The 23,780-nt window shown below is 42.0% G+C and overlaps 1 protein-coding gene across 1 annotated transcript in view; it reads left to right on the plus strand.

The window, feature by feature from the left end:
* The first annotated feature begins 9,282 nt into the window (after positions 1–9,282).
* The window catches only part of Copb2 (coatomer protein complex subunit beta 2), a 23,873-nt gene continuing 9,375 nt past the window's right edge, over positions 9,283–23,780 (plus strand). The window contains exons 1-10 of the mRNA XM_005366688.2: positions 9,283–9,410; positions 13,734–13,871; positions 16,144–16,230; positions 16,444–16,570; positions 17,368–17,516; positions 19,327–19,473; positions 20,398–20,497; positions 21,131–21,273; positions 21,501–21,700; positions 23,046–23,156. Coding sequence (XP_005366745.1) covers positions 9,408–9,410; positions 13,734–13,871; positions 16,144–16,230; positions 16,444–16,570; positions 17,368–17,516; positions 19,327–19,473; positions 20,398–20,497; positions 21,131–21,273; positions 21,501–21,700; positions 23,046–23,156 — 1,205 coding nt within the window. The 5' untranslated portion in view covers positions 9,283–9,407. The remainder of the gene's footprint in view (positions 9,411–13,733; positions 13,872–16,143; positions 16,231–16,443; positions 16,571–17,367; positions 17,517–19,326; positions 19,474–20,397; positions 20,498–21,130; positions 21,274–21,500; positions 21,701–23,045; positions 23,157–23,780) is intronic.

Raw genomic sequence — 23,780 nt, forward strand, 5'->3', positions numbered from 1 at the left:
AAACAGCATACCTCAAAGCTTCCTGTTTTAGTTCCTGTTTGGGGCCCTGACCTGACTTTCCTCACAGCTGGACTGTGTAATCCAGATGTATAAGCCAAGTAAGCCCTCTCCTCCCCAGTTACTTTGGCCACATTAGAAAGCAAACTAGGACTCCATGTAAAGGTGGAAGAAGAGAACCAATGTCCTTTGACCCCCACATACGTGCTGTGCCATGAACATCCACACATCACATCCACCGTGAGCACACACGGTGTACACACACATGTATACAAACAAATGCAACGATTAAAAAAAAAAGATGTGGCTAAATGTTTGGCCTTTCTGCCTTCTCTGCAAATCTCAATGTATATTTATTTATTTTACATCCACATTACAGTTTTCACTCCCTCTTTTCCTCCCAATCCCCACCCCAACTCCCCTCTGTTCCAACCCCACAATCCTCTCCTCCTCCATTTCTGTTTAGGAAAGGGCAGGTCTCCCATGAGTATGAACAAAACATGGCATATCAACTTGCAGTAAGACTAAGCACCTCCCTGTGTGTTAAGATTGAGAAAGGGTCCCAAAAGCCAGTAAAAAGTCCGAGACAGCCCTTGTTCCCACTGTTAGGATTCCCACAAGAGGACTAAGCTACACAACTGTAACATATATGCATAGGGCCTAGGTCAGTCCCATGAAGACTCCCTGGTTGTCGGTTCAGTCTCTGTGAGCCTCTAAGAGCCCAGGTTAGTTGGTTCTATGGGTTTTCTTATGATATCCTTGACCCCTCTGGCTCCTACAATCCTCTTCCCCCCCCCTCTTCTGCAGGATTCCCCAAATTCTGCCTAAAATTTGGCTGTGGGTTTGCATCTTTTTCCATCAGTTGCTGGATGAAACCTCTTTGATGATAGTTTACCAGCGACTCTCAAGGAGGAGTTTGCAGCCCAGACTGCTGTGGGACAATGGTCTGTACCCTGTCAATTGTATTTTAAATAAACACTGATTGGCCAGTAGCCAGGCAGGAAGTGTAGGCAGGGTGACCAGGCAGGAAGTAGAGGCAGGGCAATGAGAATTCTGGGAAGAGGAAAGTTTCAGTCTGCAGTCGTCACCCAGACACAGAGGAAGCAAGATGTGACTGCCTCACTGAAAAAGGTGCAGAGCCACGTGGCTAATACAGACAAGTATTATGGGCTAATATAAGTTATAAGAGTTAATAAGAAGCCTGAGCTAATAGGCCAATCAGTTTATAATTAATATAGACCTCTGTGTGTTTCTTTGGAATTGAATGACTGCAGGACTGGGTGGGACAGAAACCTCAGTCAACGCCAGACCATCAACTTGGTGCTAGGATTTTAACATGGGTTTCATGAAGTCTTGACATTGTACTCTCTCTGTCCTCTCTCTCTCTCTCTCTCTCTCTCTCTCTCTCTCTCTCTCTCTCTCTCTCTCTCTGTGTGTGTGTGTGTGTGTGTGTGTGTGTGAGTGTGTGTCCATCCTTGGGAGAACATACTGTTCTGATGTAAGAATCTAGTGACAGCTGGGAGTCTTCTTGGGACTTGCTAGAAGAGATGAAGGCAAGAATAGAAACTGAGGAGTTTTCAGGGACTCATGGGAGATACAATTTACAGAGACTCGGTAACTTCCAAACTAAATAAAATAGAGCTCATGTTTGGAAAATTCACCAGAAAACTTTGAAAGAAAAGAGAAACAAGGCACACTAATAATTGCTGCAGGAGAGGTTGGGTTATCTTCCAATGAGAGACTAGCGGTTGACTTTGACAGCAAGTCAAGGAAGGACAGGCTCCAGGGACTTTCAAGCACTCATAGAAAATAACTGTGAACTTAGAATTCTGTTCACAACAACAAAAATACCACCTGAGAACAATATTGGTTCCTGTTCTTCATCTGTGGCTCTTAACAAAATTCTGAGCACTCTGGAAGACGCTGGAAAACTCATGGTGATTGATTACACTTTAAGTGTGGTCAGCTAGGTAATGAATTCATCAGACTGGTGACTGACGGAATTATAAAATAAGGCATGTCCATAAAACAGAATTGGGTGGAAAAGGAAGGAGGGTTGTTTGTGCTCCAATCCAGCTAAGCCTACATTAAAACAGATCCCACTGTGAACAGTTTGTTGGTGGCAAACACTCTCTCCTTTGGTCTGCTTCCCCTCTCATCTTTCCATGCATCAGGAACTGTTCTGTATCCCTTCTCTGGAGGAAGATTGACACACGGAACATTGAACACTGCTAGCTGTTTGTACTCACTGCTAACTGCTGGTACTCATAGGTGACAAAGAGCCTCCTATCAGCCTGATGCTTGCTCTGGATCTGGATCCTGATGGAGCCACACAGAATGAGCTCATTACCCCAGGGAGCTGGAATGTGGATGTTCCCTGCAAAGGAACCTGACTAGGGTGATAAAGACATTTAAGACACAAGGCTACTTAATAATTAGGGTTTCAATACTTTAATACTATATATGTTCACAAAACCAGTACTTACCAAGTCAATATGAGCCCTACTTATAGCCCTGCCTCCCATGAGTCTCACTGACCACTCTCCCTTGACTCTGTCTATCCCTGCTTCAGTCTTCTTCTTGCAATTTTGAACCTTCCAGCAGAGTAACTTCTTTGGGACTATTCCTTAATGTAAAGCCATTCCTTTCTTAAATCCTGGCTCTCAGTTCCCCTGGTATATATAGTCTCTTGAAAACTATTCATTTTGGATATGACTGTATTATCATGGAACACCAAAAATGGGTTTTATAAAATGAAAATAAATGGCCTTTCATTGTTACTCAGATTCAAATTAGCCTTCCTTCAAAATGGCAAATTCTTAGCAAGGTGGCGCATGCCTGTAAGCTCTCTCTCAGAGGGCTGAGATGGTAGGATCAGGAGTTCAAGGTCATCCTTGGCTACTTATTGAGTTTGAGGGGAGCCCTGGCTGTAAGAGATTCTATCTCAAAACAAACAAACAACAAAAATGAAAACAACCATGGCTAACTCTTTAGAAACATCTTATATTCACTTTGGGTAACTTTTTCTTTTTACGTAATATGTATCACATGGGAATCAGAAAGCACAAGTAAAATCACCTGTAACCCTTCTCACTCTCCCCCGCACAGACTTGGCTTCTACTAGTCTGTTTGTACGAAGGCAGGTCATGTAAAATGGAACGCTCACTTTACATAGAAATCTTTGCAAGATGAAGTTACACCTACAACCAAAATGCAGTTCTGTTTAGAAAATAAAAAAGCAATTTACCCTTTCTAAAGCGTCATTTGGGCTTTAGTGAATGCATCACAGACCAGCACCGGTGTGCTGTGACATGGACTGGAAGGGCTCACAGTAGGGCAACCAGACATGACTTGGATTATCGTATTCATACAAAGACCACCAGGCGCTCGGCCCAAGGATTTCATTTTTAAATCTTAGGGTCAGCACTACATTTGAATTCAGCTTCAGTAATGTCTTTAGATCAACTTGAGCTGACAAATTCCTTAGAAGAAAGTAGAGGAAAGCAATTTGATGGGAATTACACTGTGCGGGGCTTGTCACTCCAGATATTTCACTTTTACATTCAATTTTTTCCCAATTAATTTAAAGGTAGCTGCCATATGCCAGATAGCTAGGCTATTTGTCATTATTATTCATTTATTTTTATGCAGGACTGCCACTTAGAAGGACATAATTCTTAAGGAAACATAATTGCTTCAAACTTAGCAATTTGGTTGTACCAAACTTTGTGAAATCTTTTCCGTGGAAGGAAGTTAAGGGCTAGTTAGGAGAGAGCTGGCCAGGGACTAGGGACCACTGCCCAGCATGCATTCTTGGGCCTTCCTAGGACTCGCTTGTCTGCTGAGCTCCTTCCCTGGGTTCCCAGGACCCTCGAGTCTGTAGAACATTATCCCAAGTCTGATGGAGTCAGCCACAAGATTCACTGGTAGAATGTGGCTTTCCGAGAAAAAGAAGACATGTCCTGAAACATATGGGAAGAGCCACACAGCATGTGATGTAAAACCAAATATCCATTTTGTCACAATTTAAGTTGACAAGAGCACAGAACCACAGACCCGGAATCTAAAAGAGCTTGGAGTAGGATGGGACACTACAACTTATGCTGTATAGCATCATCGTGTAGGCCACAAAACCTAGAGTCAGGGAGGTCGCTCCACAGGACAACCCTGGGCTACAGAAGCACCCAGAGCCTTCTGCTCACGAGCTGCCCCAGGGTGCTCTTAGTACCCCATGGGTGAAGAACAAGGCACAGGATGCTCGAGCAGGTTCTCCACAACGGGAGGGACTACATGCTAGACTCCTAAACTCTACAGTCATGCCGACAGCGGAAAGGTGCCCCTATTTAGGAAATTACCCCCCTGATTTCTATTCGAAACCCATTCTAACTCTGACTCTTTCTAAACAACGATTAAAAGACAAGAAGCTAATGAAAAAAATTTAAAGGTTCAATTATATACAAGTCAGAAATGTGAGCATCAGGGCTGAAGAGATGGCCTAGAGGTTAAGAGCGCTTGTTGCTCTTGGGGAGGACCAGGGTTTAGTTCCCAGCACCCAGGTTTGGTGGTTTTCAACCATCTGTAACAGCAGCTCCAGGAGATCTGATGGCCTCTTCTGACCTCTGCAGATACCTAAGCTCTTATGGAGGGAGAGAGAGAGAGAGAGAGAGAGAGAGAGAGAGAGAGAGAGAGAGAGAGAGAGAAAGTATTCTGTCCACCACAAATTCTACCTCAAACTCACATGGAGCAAATTTGTTTGAACAAATGTGAAGTTCTTAGGAATCCATATGAAGGGTCACATTGTGATCAATCAAAACTTCTACAATCGGTCAGGTATGGTGGCATATTCCTGTGATTCTAGCATTTGAGAGTCTAAGGCAAAAATTTAGGTTACACGGTTGAGTTTAAGGCTAGCCTACGCTATACAGCAAGACCCTGTCTTGAAAAACTAAACAAAAAGGACTATTTTAAATAATCTACAATCCGATCAGGCTTGCCTGGAATATCAGTGCTCGGGAGGTTGGCACAAGATCAGTAGTTCAAAGCTAGCGTCAGCTACATACCAAGTTCAGAACCTTTGCAGTCAAGACGCTGCCTGTAAGTGTTATGCAGCCACATCTCCATTCTCCTAAGGAGACAGCTCTGTGGTTATCCGATTCACTTTAGTCCAGTGATGGATGGTGGTGTGACCATGTGGTCAGACTCTCACTTCCGTTCACTTTATGCAGAAATCTGGGTAATAATTTTGAACATTTCCTTTAATAGGGAAAGTAACTGATGAGCAGCAATGAATCAATGAAGAAGTGTGATGAGTACCCTGCTTAACATTCTTCCACAGTTCCCCAGAGCTTGCAGGATAAAGTCCAGACTCCTTAAACTGACAGTCACACATCTTCAGAGCTCAGCCTCATCTGTCTTAGTACCATTTCACAATTCCCCACCCCCCCTTGTCCTGGCTCAAGTAAGCAAACCTAGTCTTAGTGTGCCGAGATTGCAAAGGGCCATTAGCTCACAAGTATCCATTTGAAGTGTTATGATTTATATAAAGTACACCCTGCATGCAAAAGAGTCAAGCCGTGTTCAGTGTTACAAACCCACATCTGTCTTCGCATCACTAATCTCTGGGCAAACGGTACCCACCACTCCCATTTCACTGTCGTGCCATCATTTCAAGCCTTTCACAACTTGCTTCTCTTAGCACTGCTCACCCAAATGTGTGTGTGTGTGTGTGTGTGTGTGTGTGTGTGTGTGTGTGTGTGTGTAATTGAAATCCCTTAGGATGAACATCCTATTTTGAAAGATTTTGCAAATATTAATTTCCTTAGATTCTCTAAAACCACCTTGACTACAGCCTCCCTACCTCCTTTCGATGCTCTCTGTTGTGCATCCAGCTTCCTTCCGCTTCTTAAACTGACACATCCAGAGTGCCCTGTCCTTTCTCTGTTTACTCTTTCCAAGATCTTTCTCTGATTGGTTTTTTTCACTTGTCCCACTGTCATTCAAAGGCTCCCCACCTTCCTCTACTTATAAAATTGGGGGGCTATTAGGTTTGAAACAGCACTAAATTCTTCCTTCTCCATCAGCTTTACAAAATCCTTATGTATCTAGTTTATTTTGGCTTCTTGGACATGAGAGTGGAAGAGGGGGATGAGAAACTACAAAGGGCATTGGGATAACTCGATATGATTTAGGTATGACTGAGTTACAATATCAGGTCTGCCTTTTATCTTGAGCAATGTGGCAGGGAACACACATCCCATTTGGGTCTCAGTTTCTCTCCTATACATTAGACAAAATAATGCTTATATTTTAGATTTATTATATGAATCCCAATTGTGGCACTCAATAGAACTTTTATTGCCATTAATTTCACACCCATTCACTCCATATTTTATAGTCTATTTTTCCCAATTCATTTTTTCAATTGTGTCATAAACATCAGCAAAAGTATCTATGTGCACAAGCGTGTTGTCTGGCTCAGTGTTGACTGAGTCAAAGCCCTAATTTTCTCTATGTATGTGTCCAGGTTCCAGTCCCAATCTCCTCTTTTTCCTCCTCCCGCACTGTTTTTGTAAATGAATACCATTTTCCAAGCAAACATGAAATATTCGGATCCACAAATGTACCATATCCTCTTCACAAATTGAGATTTGCCTCAAATTCTGCATGTGTAATAAAGCTTGTTATCCCAGCTGGCCACGTTCTTTAGTTGCGGCTCCTCCCTCAGGTCCTCCTACTCTGCCCAGCACGCAGTGGTTTGTGCATAACTGATCCTTCCTGTTTATAGACTGTACAGCGCCCCTCCAGGTGAGCAATTAGCTACGGCTTCATGCTCCAATCTATTTCTCTGCTAAGCAAATGCACATGTATTAAACAACAAACAAACAAAGAAATCTAGACATTTCCTCAAAAAATTTTCTTTGTCCTGGCCTCTTATAAAGAAGTGGAAATAGGATGGTGGGCTAGTGAAATTTCTGTCAACTTGTCACAAGCTCAGGTCATCTGGGAAGAGGGAATCTCAATGGAAAAAAAAAATACCTCCATCAGACTGGCCTGTAGGCAAGACTAGGTGTGTGTTCTTGACTAATGATTGCTATGCAAGGGCCCAGCCCACTGTAGACAGTGCCACCCTGGGCAGATGGTCCAGGGTTGTATAAAATAAATCTGAGCAAACTTTGGATTGCAAGTAGCAAGCAGCATTTCCCCGTGGACTCTGTCTGGTCTTCCTTCCAGGTTCAAGCTAGGGTCCTGTCTTGATTCCCTGCCCTAGCTTCCCTCAGTGACTGACTGTAACTTGGAAGATGAAAGGAACCCTTTCTTCCCCAGGCTGGTTTTCGGTATTTTATCAGAGCAGCAGAAGTCAGACTGGACAGATGGGGTGGGCTGGGTGCACACATAGTACTGCTGGAAGGATTCCCTCGGGTTAAGACAACCGCCCGAGAAATTGACCAGGTAAGACTTTAAGCTCTGTTATCAATTGAAGTCAACCCCGTGGGAACCCCTCCACCATAAGCTTCACCATATTTTTTTCTTCCCCTGAGCTATTTTCCTAACCTTCCAGTCTCCTCTAAACCAGAGTAAACAAGAGATTTTGTTTTAAGCTCACAATTGAACCCTTAAGGAATATATATGTATATGTGTGTGCATATGCATGTATATATGTATATGTGTTAGGATTTGACTATGTTCTTGAAATTTCTTTCAAACAAAACCCAAGAGCAGAGTTTTAGACATTAACTTAAGGTAGTACCCAGTATAAAATTTCATACCGTGCAAGTTCAGTACATAAGTTTAGAGAGAGAGAAGACGGTCTTGCTCAAACTGGCACTGAACTTGTCTCCTCCGTTTCTCGAGTGCTGTGATAACATGGGCACGCCACCATGGCCTGGCTAAGAGCTGATTATAGGTCACTATTCAGGATTTAATGTTGGTGAACTGCAGCAGAAAAAGATATTAGGATACAAAGAGAACTTGACACTGTGGGCTTAACTCTCCAACAAGGTAAACTACATCAATCATTGGCACCTGGCACTATATATATTTAAGTATTATTGAGATCCTGGGGAATGGAGCTATTATTTTATTTTGTATTTCTTGGTACTGTATCAACTCAAAATGCACCCTCTTCATGCAAGAGAGTTCAGGAATAAGAAATAATAGAAGCCCCACTATTCTACCATTCTAGGTATAGCTCACACTTAAAAAGTTTTAAACTAATTTTTGCAGTTGGTTGCTGTAGAGCGTGCAATGTATGTGATTATTCATCTCAGTTATATAAGACCTCACCACTGAAAGAAAAATTGTTTTTATTGAAACACAGAATAGTAAAAATGGATCTTTGGAAACTATCCGACCTTTTGTTCAAGGAAAATTGAGGCCCATAAATCTCACAAGAACCAGGAACTACCTGCTGAAAGCAGTGCACACACTTCCGTTCTGAAAACCTAGACTTTTCTCACATCAGAGTTTTATAAGTCTCCAGGGACAAGTTCCATGGGTTATCACTAAAAAAGGTGTGTATCATCAGTGGACAATGCTTTTGCACTTTTCTTGGCAACCCCTATGGCATGGTACTTTCTAAAATTCAGCTACCTTATTAAAGAGCTACCCTGGAGTAGTAGATAGACCTCAGAGCTCTCTCGGGTATATCCCTCTGAGCCCAGATCTTAATAACACTACTTACTAGACCATCCTGGCCAGTACACCCAACTTCCTTGAGCCTTAGTTTCCTACTCAATAAAATGGAGACGACTCAAGTTTGATGTGAAGATCTGAAAGGAAAACATTTAAGCTACGGTCAGATGAAGGTACACAGCCCACCAAACTCAGGGCAGAGGCGGCCGACTCCAGGAGGTTCGGGAACCAAGGTCCCAGGGAGGCCTGGGACTTCAGCGGCTGGAGTCCCGTCTACATTTTCTTGGCCTCGGTGGCTGTCACCCCAAGATCCCGACAGTTCTGGGCTTCGTTCCGGAATCTAACACTGTTTTAGAGCCTTGTTTTCTCTGCCCGAGGCCCGAGCTGGTCGAACAGAGCTTCCGGGCTCCTCCGCTGCCGCTGGTATTCGCAGGAATCCAGCACAGAGCTCCATCTTCCCGTCTTTCTGAACCTGACCGAAGGTGAGCGTTCACCGGCTTGGACAGCCACCGCCCTCCCGGGGCCGCAGCGCCACACACTTCAGCCAGCTCAGCAGGCGGAGGTGCCGAAAGCCTCGTTGCCTAGGAAACTGGGGTGGGGCCTGGCACAGACCGCCTTTCGGGGAATTTACGCAGGCGCACAGCCTGGTTCCGAGTATCGCGAGAACCGCTTCCCGGAAGTTCCACGTCAGTGGGTCAGCCGGTCCACGGGTCGGTGGGTTCCTCTGGATCAGTGACGCCGGGAGCCTGTGAGAGGCTCGGGCTCGGACAGCCGGAGCCATGGTAGGTCGGGCCCTGCGGGACAGAGAGCGAAGCTCACCGGATGCGGCGGGTTCCGGGGGCTCCCGGGCTGGGGACCGTGGTGAGACGCGGTCTGCGCCCCTGCTGCGGCCTGGCGGGGTCCTCCCGTCCTGTTGGAACCCTGCTAGGCAGAAGGCCTGGCCTGGAGGCTGGGGTGGTTTGGGTGCCTGCGAGTGAGCAGATGCTGGCCCTCCTGGCAGTCAGGGCGCCTGTCTGTGCACCCGCCCTCTGCACTGGGTCCAGTAGTGCAAGTGAATGCCAGGGGCAGAAAACGGACCCCAAAGGCAACTTGGACAAAAATCACTTCATTCTGTCATTAAGCTGGTGTCTGTCTGCTAATCCAGCATCCAGGTTGCGCGCGGTGTTTTGGTAGTGTGCAGACCCCACATTGCAAACTTAGAGGAAAACAAAGTCAAATGTGTATGGAGTCAAGGTGGCATTTCAGCCGTCGTTTTCTAGGGGCAAAGAAAGATTAGGAAATTGTTTATAAAACTAGCTTATGTGATTTTCTGCACTTTTTAAAAAAATCATCACCGTCACGCCCATATGTGACCCGAAATGCTTCTGCACGGGATTGTTACAATGTAAAACGTGTGAGGCTATCTTTCCTTGGAAAAAAAGTAAGAAAAAAATAAGTATTTGTATTCGTAAATATTTTCTTGCCTGTTTTATTTTTTTATGGCTCACATGAGCAAATATTCAGGCGATTGAAGACTGGAGGAAATAATTCCAAGTCCCTTACTTGGTGGTTTAAAAAAACACTTAAGACTACATTTTCACAAAGCAGATTGTGGAAAAGTCGAAACAGGATTGGCTAGTGAAAGGCATGGCAACTCCCAGGAAACCTCTTGGAGGAAGAGTTTGGAATAAAATTTAGTGTTTCCAGCTCCTCCCATACCATCCTCATTTGTACACTTTATTGGGTCCCCAAAGTCGAGAAGCCACCTCAACAGACCTTGTATGGTAATCATTTTATATTAAACAGCTCATATTGATTGGGTCATTTTAGAGAAAGCCCTTGGATATGCCTAATTTCATCTTGAGACATTTTTTAATAGTCAAATATTGCTTTCATTTCTTTATGCCATTTCCACACCCACAGACGGAACCAACTTTGAGTGGAAGATATTTGGGGGAAAATACCATGAATATTTATTTATTGACATCTATCTTGTGATAGTATAAGTCTTTGACCTTGTATTGATGTTTTAACTAATCTAGAGATGGCAATGGGTAGATTAGAAGCATATACCACACCATGTTATATAACTGGACTTGAGCAACCATGGGTTTTGGTTTGGTGGAGGGTACTGGAACCATCTGCAGACACCCAAGGATGACTGTATTTTAGGTCTCGAGTCGAAAGCACAAAGCATGAATGTATACGTTTGCCCACTTACCATAGGAGTATTTACTGTCTTGCATCTTGCTAAACATTTGCCAGCTGATTTTCATAGCCGCCTGTAGATCATTATGAGTAATGCTTATGAGGTGGTTACTATAAGCCTTGCACTGCCCTAACTGAACTCTGAATTTACTGCTCAAAGCACCAAGAGGTAGATATTGTTATCCCTGTTTATGAAAGTCAAACTTTTTACTGCATATCTAACTGTTGCAGCTGAGGTTTGAATGTAGCAAGACTCTGGACCTTGTTAATCCACCTGTTCCTCTCCCCATTCCCAAATAAATAAGTTGTGGAGAGAAAGACCTCTATAAGCAGTGATCCTGCCCTTAAGAAGTATTCACTCAGTAAGCAAGAAGAGCTGTGTGCACAGATGTATCGTGGTGAATGGGGAGGAGTCCTGGCTAGGCTGATCAGAAAGGGCATATTGGTGACAGTGGCATTTGAACTAAGTCCGGGGATGAGGACACATTGTGAGTACTTTAACTATCCAGGACCTGCTACAGTAGCTTTTACATTGTGACTGTGATGGTAAGTATGACTGCAGGAGCTCTTGCCTGCAGTAATGGACATTTTAAAGTAGTGTCTGCGCATTGGAGTATGTGGAGCTGTACGGGGTTGTTCAAAGATCCCTGAGCTCTTTGATCAATTTTAAATCATTGTGAGCATAAAGTATATATTTATAAGTATATACTTCGATGTGGTAGCTTGTGCGGAAGATCCCACTATGACTCCTGGCATAAATATTCATCCTGTGTGTTGACTCTAAGATGAGAGGAAGAAGTTAAAATTTGTGACAGTAGTGAGTAGGGCAAAGGTTCAGAAGACATTGAGAAGATGCCGCCTTCCTGATTGGCGTATGATTTAAAGACGGTGGCTTGAGTAAGTTTGAGATGGATAGGAACAAGTGACAGTGGAAGTGTTCTCAAGGGACCTGAAGAGTTAGAACACGGATCTTGAAAACAGTTGTTGGAGGTGAGGGAGGCATGCACTGAAGAGCAGTAGACAGTGACCTACACCTGACAGAGATCCAAAAGAGGGAAGAGAGACCGTGGTAGGTGTTTGTTTCAGGATATTACCTCTGTTGGATCCTCATGTGTTGAAAAGTCACCCTAAATTTCTGTCCCGTTCGTGAATGGAACAGTGCAAAGAAGCTAGTCCAGTAACTCTTCCTGCCAAGAAAGCTTTCAGGTTGTGCTTTAGGCTTGTTGAAAGTGAAATGCGTTTTAAGTTAGCCCATAGGAGAGAGTGGAACCTGCTGCTCCAGGGCATTGCTGTCTAATGGGTTTCTTCTGAAATGGCATCCCTGGGAGAAACAGAAACCGGTTGGTCAAATCATTTCTGTTCCTTGGTTCAGGTAATGAGGCTGACTGGAAAGGGGGCAGTTTTAAAACTATTGCTATTTTATGGCTTGGTTTTATTCAAATTAGTTCTAATTTTTCAGTGTTTCTATAAGTTCAAAAGGCCTTCATGGACATGAATAAAACCTTTGTTGATCAGACATTACTGCTTGTCTACAGTTTAAATATCCCCCACCCCCACGTCTGATTAGTTCCAAAGAGCTCATTTCCTATGGCTTAGGATGACTACAGCTTCACAATAGTTCCTCATATAACAGTAATGGCATGGACATGAGATTGTGATTTAGTTGATGTTTAAATTTAGTTTAGTTTGCATTTATTTACCTGTCTATAAAGTAGGTGTTCTAGAAGTATCATCTGTAGTTCCTTAGAGGTCCTTTACTGTTTAGTCACAGATCCGAAGTTTCACCAGTAGTAGGATGCTATTGGCCTTTCCATCAGGTTTATATTTGCACTGCTGAAAGGTGACCGTGCTGGAACGAGCTAGATTGTGCTGATGACACACGCTTTTTGAGACCAGAGTTTTACCCTGTGGCCCAGGCTGACCTTGAACTCCAGTCCTCTTTTCCTGGGCCTAAAGTGCTGAGATTACAGGAGTGCACCACTACACCCAACCTGATATATTCTTGATTGTCAAACAGTTGTTTTTAAAGTAAGACTTTTTGTAAGAATGCTGTCAATCTCAACACCTGAGTAGGCATCTTCTAAATATTTGCATGACAGAATGAGGATGTGTAAAATATTTGTAAAGCCACATATGTCTGGTGCAAAGGCACTTCAATACAGATAAAGTTCAGGTTGCAGGCGTCACTTGATATGGTGCTGCTTCTTCAGACATTTATTAGACATAGTCTGGTAACTGAAAGATGTTACCTGGTCCCTGACCATGTTTGTTACTGATGATAGAATTTTAGAGACTGAACTTCGTGTATTTCTCATACTCAAAGGCCTGTCAGCTAAAGTAGGTAGTGGTATTAATAAATGTGACTTCTGATTCAGTGTAATGAAATATGTCATATTAATGGATCTGTGTAACTCAATGAACCATCATTTCTCAAATGACCAGTGTATTACGTTATAAAAAGCCAGGCAGGAGTTGATATCTATTCAGAGTATGGGATAGACCCGTGGATTTGTTCTTTAAGGAACCCCCTTCTCACTCAGGCAGCATCAAAGCAACATCCATTCTCCAAGGTATGATTATCGTACTCTGCTTCCTAACTAGATGTGTTTGAGGCCAGAGGTGTTTGAGGTGATTGTTTTTGTTACATATCAACATTATTACTTGAAGTCCTCATAAATTTTAAGTGTATAAAGAAAGAGGTCTGGATAAGTAAAATTTAAAAACCACTGCTATAAATACAAACTTAAAAAAAATCTCATTTTTCTAAGTGTGATTAACATGTGTGCATTAGACTTGAAACTATTCAAAATTTAACAAAGTGAAAACAATTGTTTCATAAGCCTCTTGATATATCATTTCAAAAATATTTTATTTGATTTAACAATTTAATTTTCTCAACAATTTTCTTTTCTTCTTAGCCTCTTCGACTTGACATCAAGAGAAAGCTAACTGCTAGATCTGATCGAGTTAAGAGTGTGGATTTGCATCCTACAGAGCCATGGATGTTGGCTAGTCTTTACAATGGCAGCGTGTGTGTTTGGAATCATGAAACTCAGGTAAGACTTCATTAGCAATAAAATACCACTAGTAATAAAGAAGCACCAGAGTCCAACAGCTGTATGTGTGTTGCTTCTCAACAGGAGTTAGGTTTGTGTGGGTGTTGCTTGTGGGAGAAACTCTTCTGGGCATATTGTATGTGGTATTTAAATACAGCAACGTTGGTGTAGATAATATTATCACCAACTTTTGTTCTGCTTCTTTTTCCCCTCTGTCACTAGTTGCCATTCATGTATGTTGAGAGTGGCAACAGCATTTTTAGGGGTGAATCCAGATGCTCTTACATTTCAAATAAGGAAATTTGGTGCCCTTTTTGAGGTAGTAGGTACAGTGTTTAAAAACAACAGCAGTGTTTTATTATTTGGTGCCTACCTGCTGCTAATTTACTGGCAAATCTTAACCACACTGAGTCTTGATTTGTTACTCTGAATGGATGATAATTGTTGTGATCTTTGCATGACAGAACTGGTAAGCCCATGGAATAAAATGACAGGCAGTTGTTTCTGACTCACAAAGAACCATCTCAGTGTGAGCTGCTACTTTCTTGACTTACATGGAGCACTTCCATGGCTGAAGCATGCGGCCTTCTCCACTCTTTAGGTGGTTTAGCTCCTGGAGTGTGAGTTGACTTTTCTTGCCATTTGTCCCACCGCAGCACCTCATGTGTTACTCAGTCATGATGGTTTGCTCTACAGCTGGCCTCTTTGCAGTGCTCCAAACAGCCTTGGATTTGTTAATTCAAAGATTTTGTGCCTTTTTTTGCTATCTTGCAGACTGCATTCAGCTGCTCTGTTGATGTCATAGTTACCTGATAGCAGCTGTGTATCTTGGTGGCACTTATTCAAGATTTGTTTTAAGAATCTTTGAAGTCTGTCCCGGGAAGCCAGTGTGGCCTTAGCAGTTCTTGTAAACCAGACTCTGTTGGTTTTTTTCAGTGTGCCTTGGTTAATGAACCAGTAAGATGTGTCATGTTCCTGAAACTCTTCATTATTGCTTTCTTGGTATAGAAAGGCGTTAAAAATGATAGCTTTGCCAGGTCAGGACAACACATATCCATAATTCTAGGCAGAGACAGTGGATCTCCGAGTTCAAGGCCAACCTGGTTTACAGAACAAGTTCCAGGATAGCCAAGACTACACAGAGAAACTCTTGTCTCAAAACAAAACTTTAAAAAAAAAAGTTTAATTTTTAGAATTTTAAAGAACAGGCATTTAAAATGGGAAAGCAAAGATATCTGTTCATATCTGACTTTTCTAGATTCCAGAATTTCCCCCTTAACTTATGTAGATGATCCATTCTGAGCACCCGGGGGACATCTAAACTTCTTAGTTTTCATGCTTACTAAAACAAACAAACAATAACCACAAAATCCCCAAAGTATTTTTCTAGAAATAATGTTGCTAAGATGTGAAAAAGAAATTATATCTTGTTTGTGTCATTTCTATGGGCTCAAAAAGTCTTATTTTATTTTATTTTATTTTATTTTATTTTATTTGAAAACAGAGTCTCACTGTGTAGCCCTGGCTCTCGTGCCTCAAAACTTACAATGATCTGCCTGCCTCTGCCCCAGGTGCTGGGATTAAAGGTGTGTGCCACTGCACCAGTACACCCCATTTATGGCTCTTTTTTTTTTTTTTAGTTTATTTTTATGTGCATTGGTGTTTTGCCTGCATGTATGTCTGTGTGAGAGTGTCAAATCCCATGGAACTGGAGTTACAGACAGTTGTAAGCTAACATGTGGTTGCTGGGAATTGAATCCAGGTCTTCTGGAAGAGCAGTCAGTGCTCTTAACCCCTGAGCCATCTTTCCAGTCCCTTGTGGCTCAATTTTTAAAGGAAACTTAAGCTAACTGAACAGGTACTGAGTGGACTGCACAGCAGCTGAATTCAGCACTGTTGTAGGTGTGGGTGCACAGTGGTGATGCCTCCTGCCCTTGCAGAGCATGGTGGGAAGATAGAAAGTGAACTTGATTCCCCCTGAGCGGTGGTACTGAAGGGAGGAAAGGTTTCCAAAGAGAGGAGGGCCAGAGGACAGAGGGTCCAGAATGCCGTCCTGTGACCATCTGCTTTCTCTTTTAGTTTTTTATTTTCAAATCTGCTAAAGAAAGGGTGATTAGTCCCTCTCCTGCATTTTAATGTTGAGCTGTCATACGTTCTTTAACAACATTTTAAACTAGAAATGCTTTATAGCCTGATGTTTAAGTAGAGCAGAATAAGACCTTTCAGTTGTTTCCTCGTAACTCAACCTGTTTATTCTTGTTAACATTTCAAGACACTGGTGAAGACGTTTGAAGTGTGTGATCTTCCTGTTCGAGCTGCAAAGTTTGTCGCAAGGAAGAACTGGGTAGTGACAGGAGCAGTAAGTACTTCTGAATATCAAACTCTATCCTCTGATTGGCCAGTGGTTATAAATACCAATTGCAGAATTGTAATGCCTGATTTGTTTAGATAATTAATTAGATGTAGCATTTGAAGGATGGATGTTATGCCTTGCCTTGAGCCTGTAATAATACTGTTTAGCTTTTTAGCAGTTTACCTCATAGTAGTGACATTTTAAACCCTCTATTCCTAGGATGATATGCAGATTAGAGTGTTCAATTATAACACCCTGGAGAGAGTACACATGTTTGAAGCACACTCAGATTACATTCGCTGTATTGCTGTTCATCCCACCCAGCCGTTCATTCTCACCAGCAGTGGTAAGAGACAACCTGTTTCAGTCGTGTGCACTCTGAGTAACGATTTCCTTTCAGTGAGGCGTGTTAGACTTTAACTGCTGTTAGCAGTGGAGCTCTCACTCCAAGCGTCTTTTAAACTTTTGAATGCATTACTGTGCCATTGATGCCGCCCACCTGTGTATTTTAATGAAGTAGCTGTATTTAGGATGATATTACAATTGCTCCAATTCCTGTCAGGGAAAATACAAAGGTCTAGATGCTTCAGTGTCTAGGGAGCAGAAAGCTCGTTAGTATGCTGATGAGTGGGCTATTGGCAGGTTGCCATGGACACTGGTTGGTTTGTCTGCATATTCAGATTACCTACTTCCCTGGTATTAGTGTAAAGCAGTGGCCCTGTGGGAGGGTGATTACCCTGGGTAGCCCTGAGTTGGTAGTAGTCTTTGAAATGTTCTTAAATTAACAAGTGAGAACTTTTATAAAGCAGTCTGTCTCATCAGACAAAAGCTGCCTCTTTCAGCAGTCAGCGCTGTCCAGTCAGACTTAGATGGTGATCACAGCTCCTCTTAAATTAAAAGATTTTTTTATCCTCATGATTTTTGTCTGCTTTTAGTAGTTAATTATATACATTTTGTTCCTGTTCTGTAGTTAGGTTTGCCATGAGGTAAATGGGTACTTGGAGATCTTTTCTAGCATTGGTTCTATGGTTTAGGTAATGGAGTGTGTAAACTCTGCTAGTTTGTTGCCTTAAAAGAAACCAAGACTGTCTCACTACAGAAATGAAAAGCAAATTACAACTGACTTGACTTCTTTTGTTGTAGATGACATGCTTATTAAGCTCTGGGACTGGGATAAAAAATGGTCTTGTTCACAAGTGTTTGAAGGACACACACATTACGTTATGCAGATTGTGATAAACCCCAAAGATAACAATCAGTTCGCCAGTGCCTCTCTGGACAGGACCATCAAGGTAGGTGTCCACTCTGTTTTCTGCTTTCCTGTGCCTGGCCAGAAAACTGCTTCTGTGCTCTTACGGAAGGAACAGTGTAAAATTAGTGTACACTCTAGGGTCTTAAGATAGGAAGCGTTGCCATGGTTTTCTGTGTCCTTTCGTCACTGTTGCCTCTCCTTCATCATTTAAATTCTGTCTGCTGCCATTTCCCCTTCCTGTCTCTGTTCTTCCTATGGGCTTCTTTTGTCTATAGGGTTCATCTTGTCAGTTCACGCTTTCAGAGCAAACTACAGCTACCTAAGAATGAAATACAAAATTGTCAGGGCTAATGTGGGCTGTTGTTATAGACACCAGTATAACCTTGATTCTGTACTCTCTGTCCTCTAGAAATGCCATGAGTGTTCCTAGAACATTGCCTTCCGTCAGCAATTCCTCTGGACTTCTGGTCTTTTCATTCTCCCATTTAGATTTATTTCTCTCCAGACATTTCTCTTCTGCAGCTCTCTAAGGGTTTGCACAGAGAGTCATACTGAGAAACTCAAGTCAAGCACCTGAGCTCTAGACTGTATGCCACTCTCCCTAGCTTTTACTTCTATTAACAGTCTTCACATTGAGTCATAATTCATGTAATTTGGAATCCTTTATCCCCATGACAGACTGGATGTTTGGGGCAGGAGCTGTGTCTCCCCTTTCACAGCCCCAAGAAGACATTCTGAGAGAACAGCACAGTGCCTTGGCTGTACTGGACACAGTACATGCATGCTGCAGCGAGTGTAGTCAGATTTCTGTTCATACTGTCTCTCTGTACATTGACTTAAAATAAAATCCAAGTCATATTATTTTTGCTTACATATATATAACAATTTTATTAATTTAACTCATTTAAGCTATTATGTGTTTGAAGATCTTCAGATTTTTACCTAGCCTTGTAACTAACCTTTTGTTTAATTGCCCTTTTGACACAGGTGGGAAACAGATCAGTTCTAACTTCTTTACTAAATTAGGTTTATATATTTATTTTTGAGTCAGGATCCCCAGTGTATCCTAAGGTGGTCCAGAATTTACTGTGTAGCCCATACTGGCCTCACATTCTCAATTTTCTCAACTTCCCAGTTGCTGGGAACATAGGCTTGTGTCTCTCTGCCTGAAAGGTTTTCTTTCATTTTAGTACATGTTACCAATCCACTAAATTGCTTGTTAAATAAACCCTTACTTACCTTTAAGCAGAGATCCTCAAAGTGTTTTGTACTGATTCTTGCACTCTGCCTGTATACCGGTATTCTTAGTTTGCTTTCTGTTGCTGTGATGAAACACTGACCAGAAGCAACTTGGGGAAGAAAGGGCTTATTTATCTTATAGCTTTTAGTCCATCATCTAGGGAGGTCAGAGCAGGAACTCATGCAGGAACCTGGAGGCAAAATAGAGGCAGAACTGTGGAGGAGCACCATAGTTAATGACTTGCTCAGCATGCTTTCTCAGGCCATCCAGGCTCACCTGCCTAGGGGTGGCACCCCCCCCCCCCCTTAGTGTGCTGGGCCTTCCTACATCAATTATTAATCAAGAAAAGGCCATTCTGATGGAGGTGTTTTCTCAATTAGAGCCCTTCTTCCCGGATAACTAGCTGTGTGAAGTTGACAAAAAACTAACTAGACACGAGCTGAACCATAATTTGTATGGAGAAGCCTGGGAATTGGCATCTGTTAGAGAGCAGTGATTATGCTCCCTGGAAGTTAACACTGTCTTGGCTATGGTGTTTGATGTCTCCTGTGAGGAGTGGGTGGAGCTGCCTCTCAGAGTGCTGACTGGCAAATGTTGCTGTTTTCTGAAGGTGTGGCAGCTGGGGTCTTCATCACCAAACTTCACTCTGGAGGGACATGAAAAGGGCGTGAATTGCATTGATTACTACAGTGGTGGCGACAAGCCGTACCTCATTTCAGGTGCAGATGACCGTCTTGTTAAGATATGGGATTATCAGGTACAGTTCCTATACCCTTCCTTGCTATATGCTGGACTTGGTCTTTACTGCTTCCTATAGCACCACTGGGACTTGGAAGGAAGAACTCTGTAGAGAGTCTTAGTTAAGGCCCTAGTATTTGCACCTAAATTGTGGTCCTAGAATTCTCCCACTCATAAAAACAAATCCAAATGCATTTTAAGGTTTTAAAAACAAAATGCCAGCATGCTTATTGTTTGTTTAAAGGGCTTTTGCCTTGTCATATTAAAGCACATGTGTCTGAGTGTCCTCATTGCCAGACCTCTGTATCCGAAAGAACACAAGCACAGCAGTGAGTGTTGTGATGTAACCTCGCTCCTGGGTGTGCACTCATACTCCACACTTCTCACATCGTAAGTAGTTTCCCAACAGCAGAGTATAGTGGTACCATCTATGTATTAGGGAGACTGAGGCAGGTGGATTGCTATGTAGCATGGGCTACATAGCAAGACTCTGTCTGGGAAAAAAGTTTCCACAAGCAAGTAGGCCTAAAAAAATAAACAAACCACAATTTTACTTTGAAACTTTCTTAGATTTGTGTTAATCTAGAAAAAAATTAAAAGGCTAAAACAGTATGGTCTCCTTCGACCAAGGGTGAAGTCTGTGTAATAAAGAAATTGATTATGTCATAGATAAAAATAATGTAATTATCAGGAAAATAATATTCAGACGAAACTTATCTCTTGGGATTTTCTTTAAGTGTAATAATCACATTTACTTTTACCTATGACATAATTGAAGAAAATAGTCATATATAAAACAAAAGAATAATGCTTTTAAAATGTCTGTATTAGGTCTGTTGAGTTTGCCATAACTACTATCAGGCGGAGAGAAAGGGCACTGAGAAAATTAAAGATGTGTTATTTGCTTTCAGTACTGAATCTGTTTTCTGTGTCTTGATTTCAGAATAAAACTTGTGTGCAGACCCTGGAGGGGCATGCCCAGAATGTGTCCTGTGCAAGCTTCCATCCTGAGCTGCCCATCATCATCACAGGGTCAGAAGATGGTAGGTCAGAGTCAGTGTCACTTGTGTGCTTGACATGACTCACTGCGTGTTTAAACCAAGTGGTGCCCAGCATTCAGTGGGAGATTTCTAGCTGTTTCCATATTTGGATTAGGATTCTAGGCTTACAATATGAGGAGAATAAAGCGGCTTTATCACCACCATTCTAGTGTCTTTTACACTATCACTTAAATAAAAGGACATCAGATAGTCTAGAGAGGAACTGAAAAAGCCTGTGATCTGGAGTCTGACAGACCTGTGTTCAAATTCAGGCTCTGCCACCTTGCAAATACATGTTTTGGGTAGATTAAGAGATGAGAACATGCTACTCATAGAAATATAGCAAGATGGAGAAGAAATTACACCAGCAATCATGTGATACATGTTTTTACACTTAAATTTAATTGCCTAGTTTTATTTTCTTAGTTGTAAATTTTTTGCTATTTCATTTTCGTTGCTTTGTAAACTCAGATAAAGAATATAGATCTAAATGTCATAAAATTACTAGAAATTACTTTTGTTGAAATAGAAAGACTTCCATGCAGCTCATTCACCACAGTTTATCTTAGATGTTCATATCCAAAAGGAAAGCTCACATCGTTCATATCCAAAGGGAATGTTCATGTTGCTTTTTAGGAACGGTGAGAATCTGGCATTCTAGCACCTACCGGCTTGAGAGCACACTGAACTATGGAATGGAGAGGGTGTGGTGTGTGGCCAGTCTGCGAGGGTCCAACAATGTCGCTCTGGGCTATGATGAAGGGAGCATCATTGTTAAGGTAATTATACTTTGTTTAAATGTGTAGACATAGGCAGAGCCACTGTTGTAAGGCCATCTTCCAAGTCATCAGTTGTGTTAAATTAATATTTCTGTCATTAACTAGAGGAGATTAGGCAATGACAGTTTAACATGGAAGAAAGGAAGTAAGACTCCATGAGGGGGAAACGACTGTTGTGTGGTTTTTGACTTTCTTTTAGTCACTAGAGCTATCTGTCATTGTTCCAGCTTGGTCGGGAGGAACCTGCCATGTCCATGGATGCCAATGGAAAGATAATCTGGGCCAAGCATTCAGAAGTTCAACAGGCCAACCTAAAAGCAATGGGTGATGCTGAAATTAAAGATGGAGAAAGATTGCCACTGGCAGTAAAGGATATGGGCAGTTGTGAAATATATCCACAGACTATTCAGCACAATCCTAACGGGAGGTAAGCTGTCACTAACATCCCTCTCAGAGCAACTTCGCATCTGCACAGCATGTCCTTAATCCATCCCCATGCTGGACCCTGCTCCATGGTTCCACAGTTGCAGGCAGCCACGTCAGTTGATGGAGTTGACATGCAGAGTGGCACAATGTCATTGCATGGTATTGTTTCCTTGTACTCCAGATGCACTGGATTTGTGTTCTTGGGGTCAAGGACCTAGTCCTATCCTATGAGTGGCCTTACTGTTCTTATGGAAGACTAGCTCCAGTGTGTCTTCTGGAAGTTTGGGATTAGAAAACTGTGTTTCTTATTCACAATCTGAATCGTCAGTTCTGTTTTCCTGTAAGATTTATAAAGTAATAACTGCTGTGTGAGAGAAGTTTCTACAACAATAAGTTTAACTCAAACCTCTAGAGCCATGGTTCTCAACTGTGGATCTTGACCCCTCTGGGGGGATCACATATGAGGTATTTACAATTCATAACAGTAGCAAAATTACAGTTATGAAGTAGCAACAAAAAAATTTATGGTTAGGGGTCACCACAGCATGAGGAACTGTATTAAAGGGTCACAGCACTAGGAAGGCTGAGGACTACTGCTCTAGAGCCTTATAAATCATTTTATAGTGTATCTGGATGTCTTAAGCCATCTTCGCTATCATAAATGACCAAAGTATGGTATCATGGTTTAATCAATGATGACTACATTTTTAATTACCTTATGAAAGTTAAGGCATATATATTAATATCTTCAAACTTTTTTTTTGCTGTAAGGTTCATTTTACCTTTGACTGACCTTTAATAACAGACATTATTATTTTCTAAATGAAATTTGAAAAGAGGTATTTTGTCTATTGGGGAGAGATGTTTGGGTATGTAACATGCTATTCTTGTTATTTAAATGTTAATGATCCTGTTTATTTTAATAAATTTATCAGTTGAATAAGATTTTTTGTTCATATAAATGATGTACATCGGTGTGCATTGCTGTAAGGTAGTGCCTTGTGGTGTGAATGCCATGAGCAAGGTGATGGGCATCTTGGTGCTCAGCAAGCACTACCGCATGACTGGAGTTCTCTGCATCTCCAGCTGTGGTTGCTCTCCTGTCTCCTGTTCATCAGAGAAGGCCACTGCAACAATGTTTTTGTCATTTACCCTATATTCATAATTGCTTTTGGACTCGTTGCTTAGAATATTATATACAGCATATCAAAGAAATGTGTAACTAACATTTTAAATTATAATAATTGACTAAAGAAGCATTTGTTACTGAGTTATTTTATTATAAATGTGGATTACCGTTTCCTGATACTTCTTGCGATTGCCACTGTGACTTCTGTCATTTCTAGGTTTGTTGTGGTGTGTGGCGATGGGGAGTATATCATCTACACAGCAATGGCTTTGAGAAACAAGAGCTTTGGGTCTGCCCAAGAGTTTGCATGGGCCCACGATTCTTCAGAGTAAGTTTTAGTTGCATGATGCCTGATTGTAAATAGCGTATTGGTGCCAGTGTGGTTGGTGCTTTTCCATGTTAAGAGAGTTCCCCCACAACAGCTTCCTTGAGGCGTTTGGAGAGGATAAACTGCCCGTCTCCTGTCTGAGTTACCATTGAGCCGGCTCACTCAGGCTAATGTAATAAATCCATTCAACTGGGGATCTAAGACCTGTATCTTAGGGAACCTGTGACAGGACTTGATGCTTGGGGTTTAAGGCAAAGTAGGCCCAGCATCAAATCTTTAGGAAGCCATCACAGGCATGGCCTCCCAAGGGGCTGGCTGCCCTGCCCTTTATAAAGTAGTTGGGAGAGATGGTGCTATGCCATGTCACCTGGACAAGAACTTTAATGGATCTTTTTCTAAAACTCAATTTCTGCGTGTCCCCTGCTGTTCATTCTTAACCCTTTCTGTCCGAATTCAGAATATTCATAAAATGCTGTCATGAAAGCAGAAGTCACCTTAGCTCTCTATAGTGTATGCAGTTCATAACCACCAACAAAGTCAGATTATCCCCATCTAGTCAACAAAGTCAGATTATCCCCATCTAGTCAACAAAGTCAGATTATCCCCATCTAGTCAACAAAGTCA

Source organism: Microtus ochrogaster, unplaced genomic scaffold, assembly GCF_000317375.1.
Source record: "Microtus ochrogaster isolate Prairie Vole_2 unplaced genomic scaffold, MicOch1.0 UNK12, whole genome shotgun sequence".
NCBI classification, from domain to species: Eukaryota; Metazoa; Chordata; class Mammalia; order Rodentia; family Cricetidae; genus Microtus; species Microtus ochrogaster.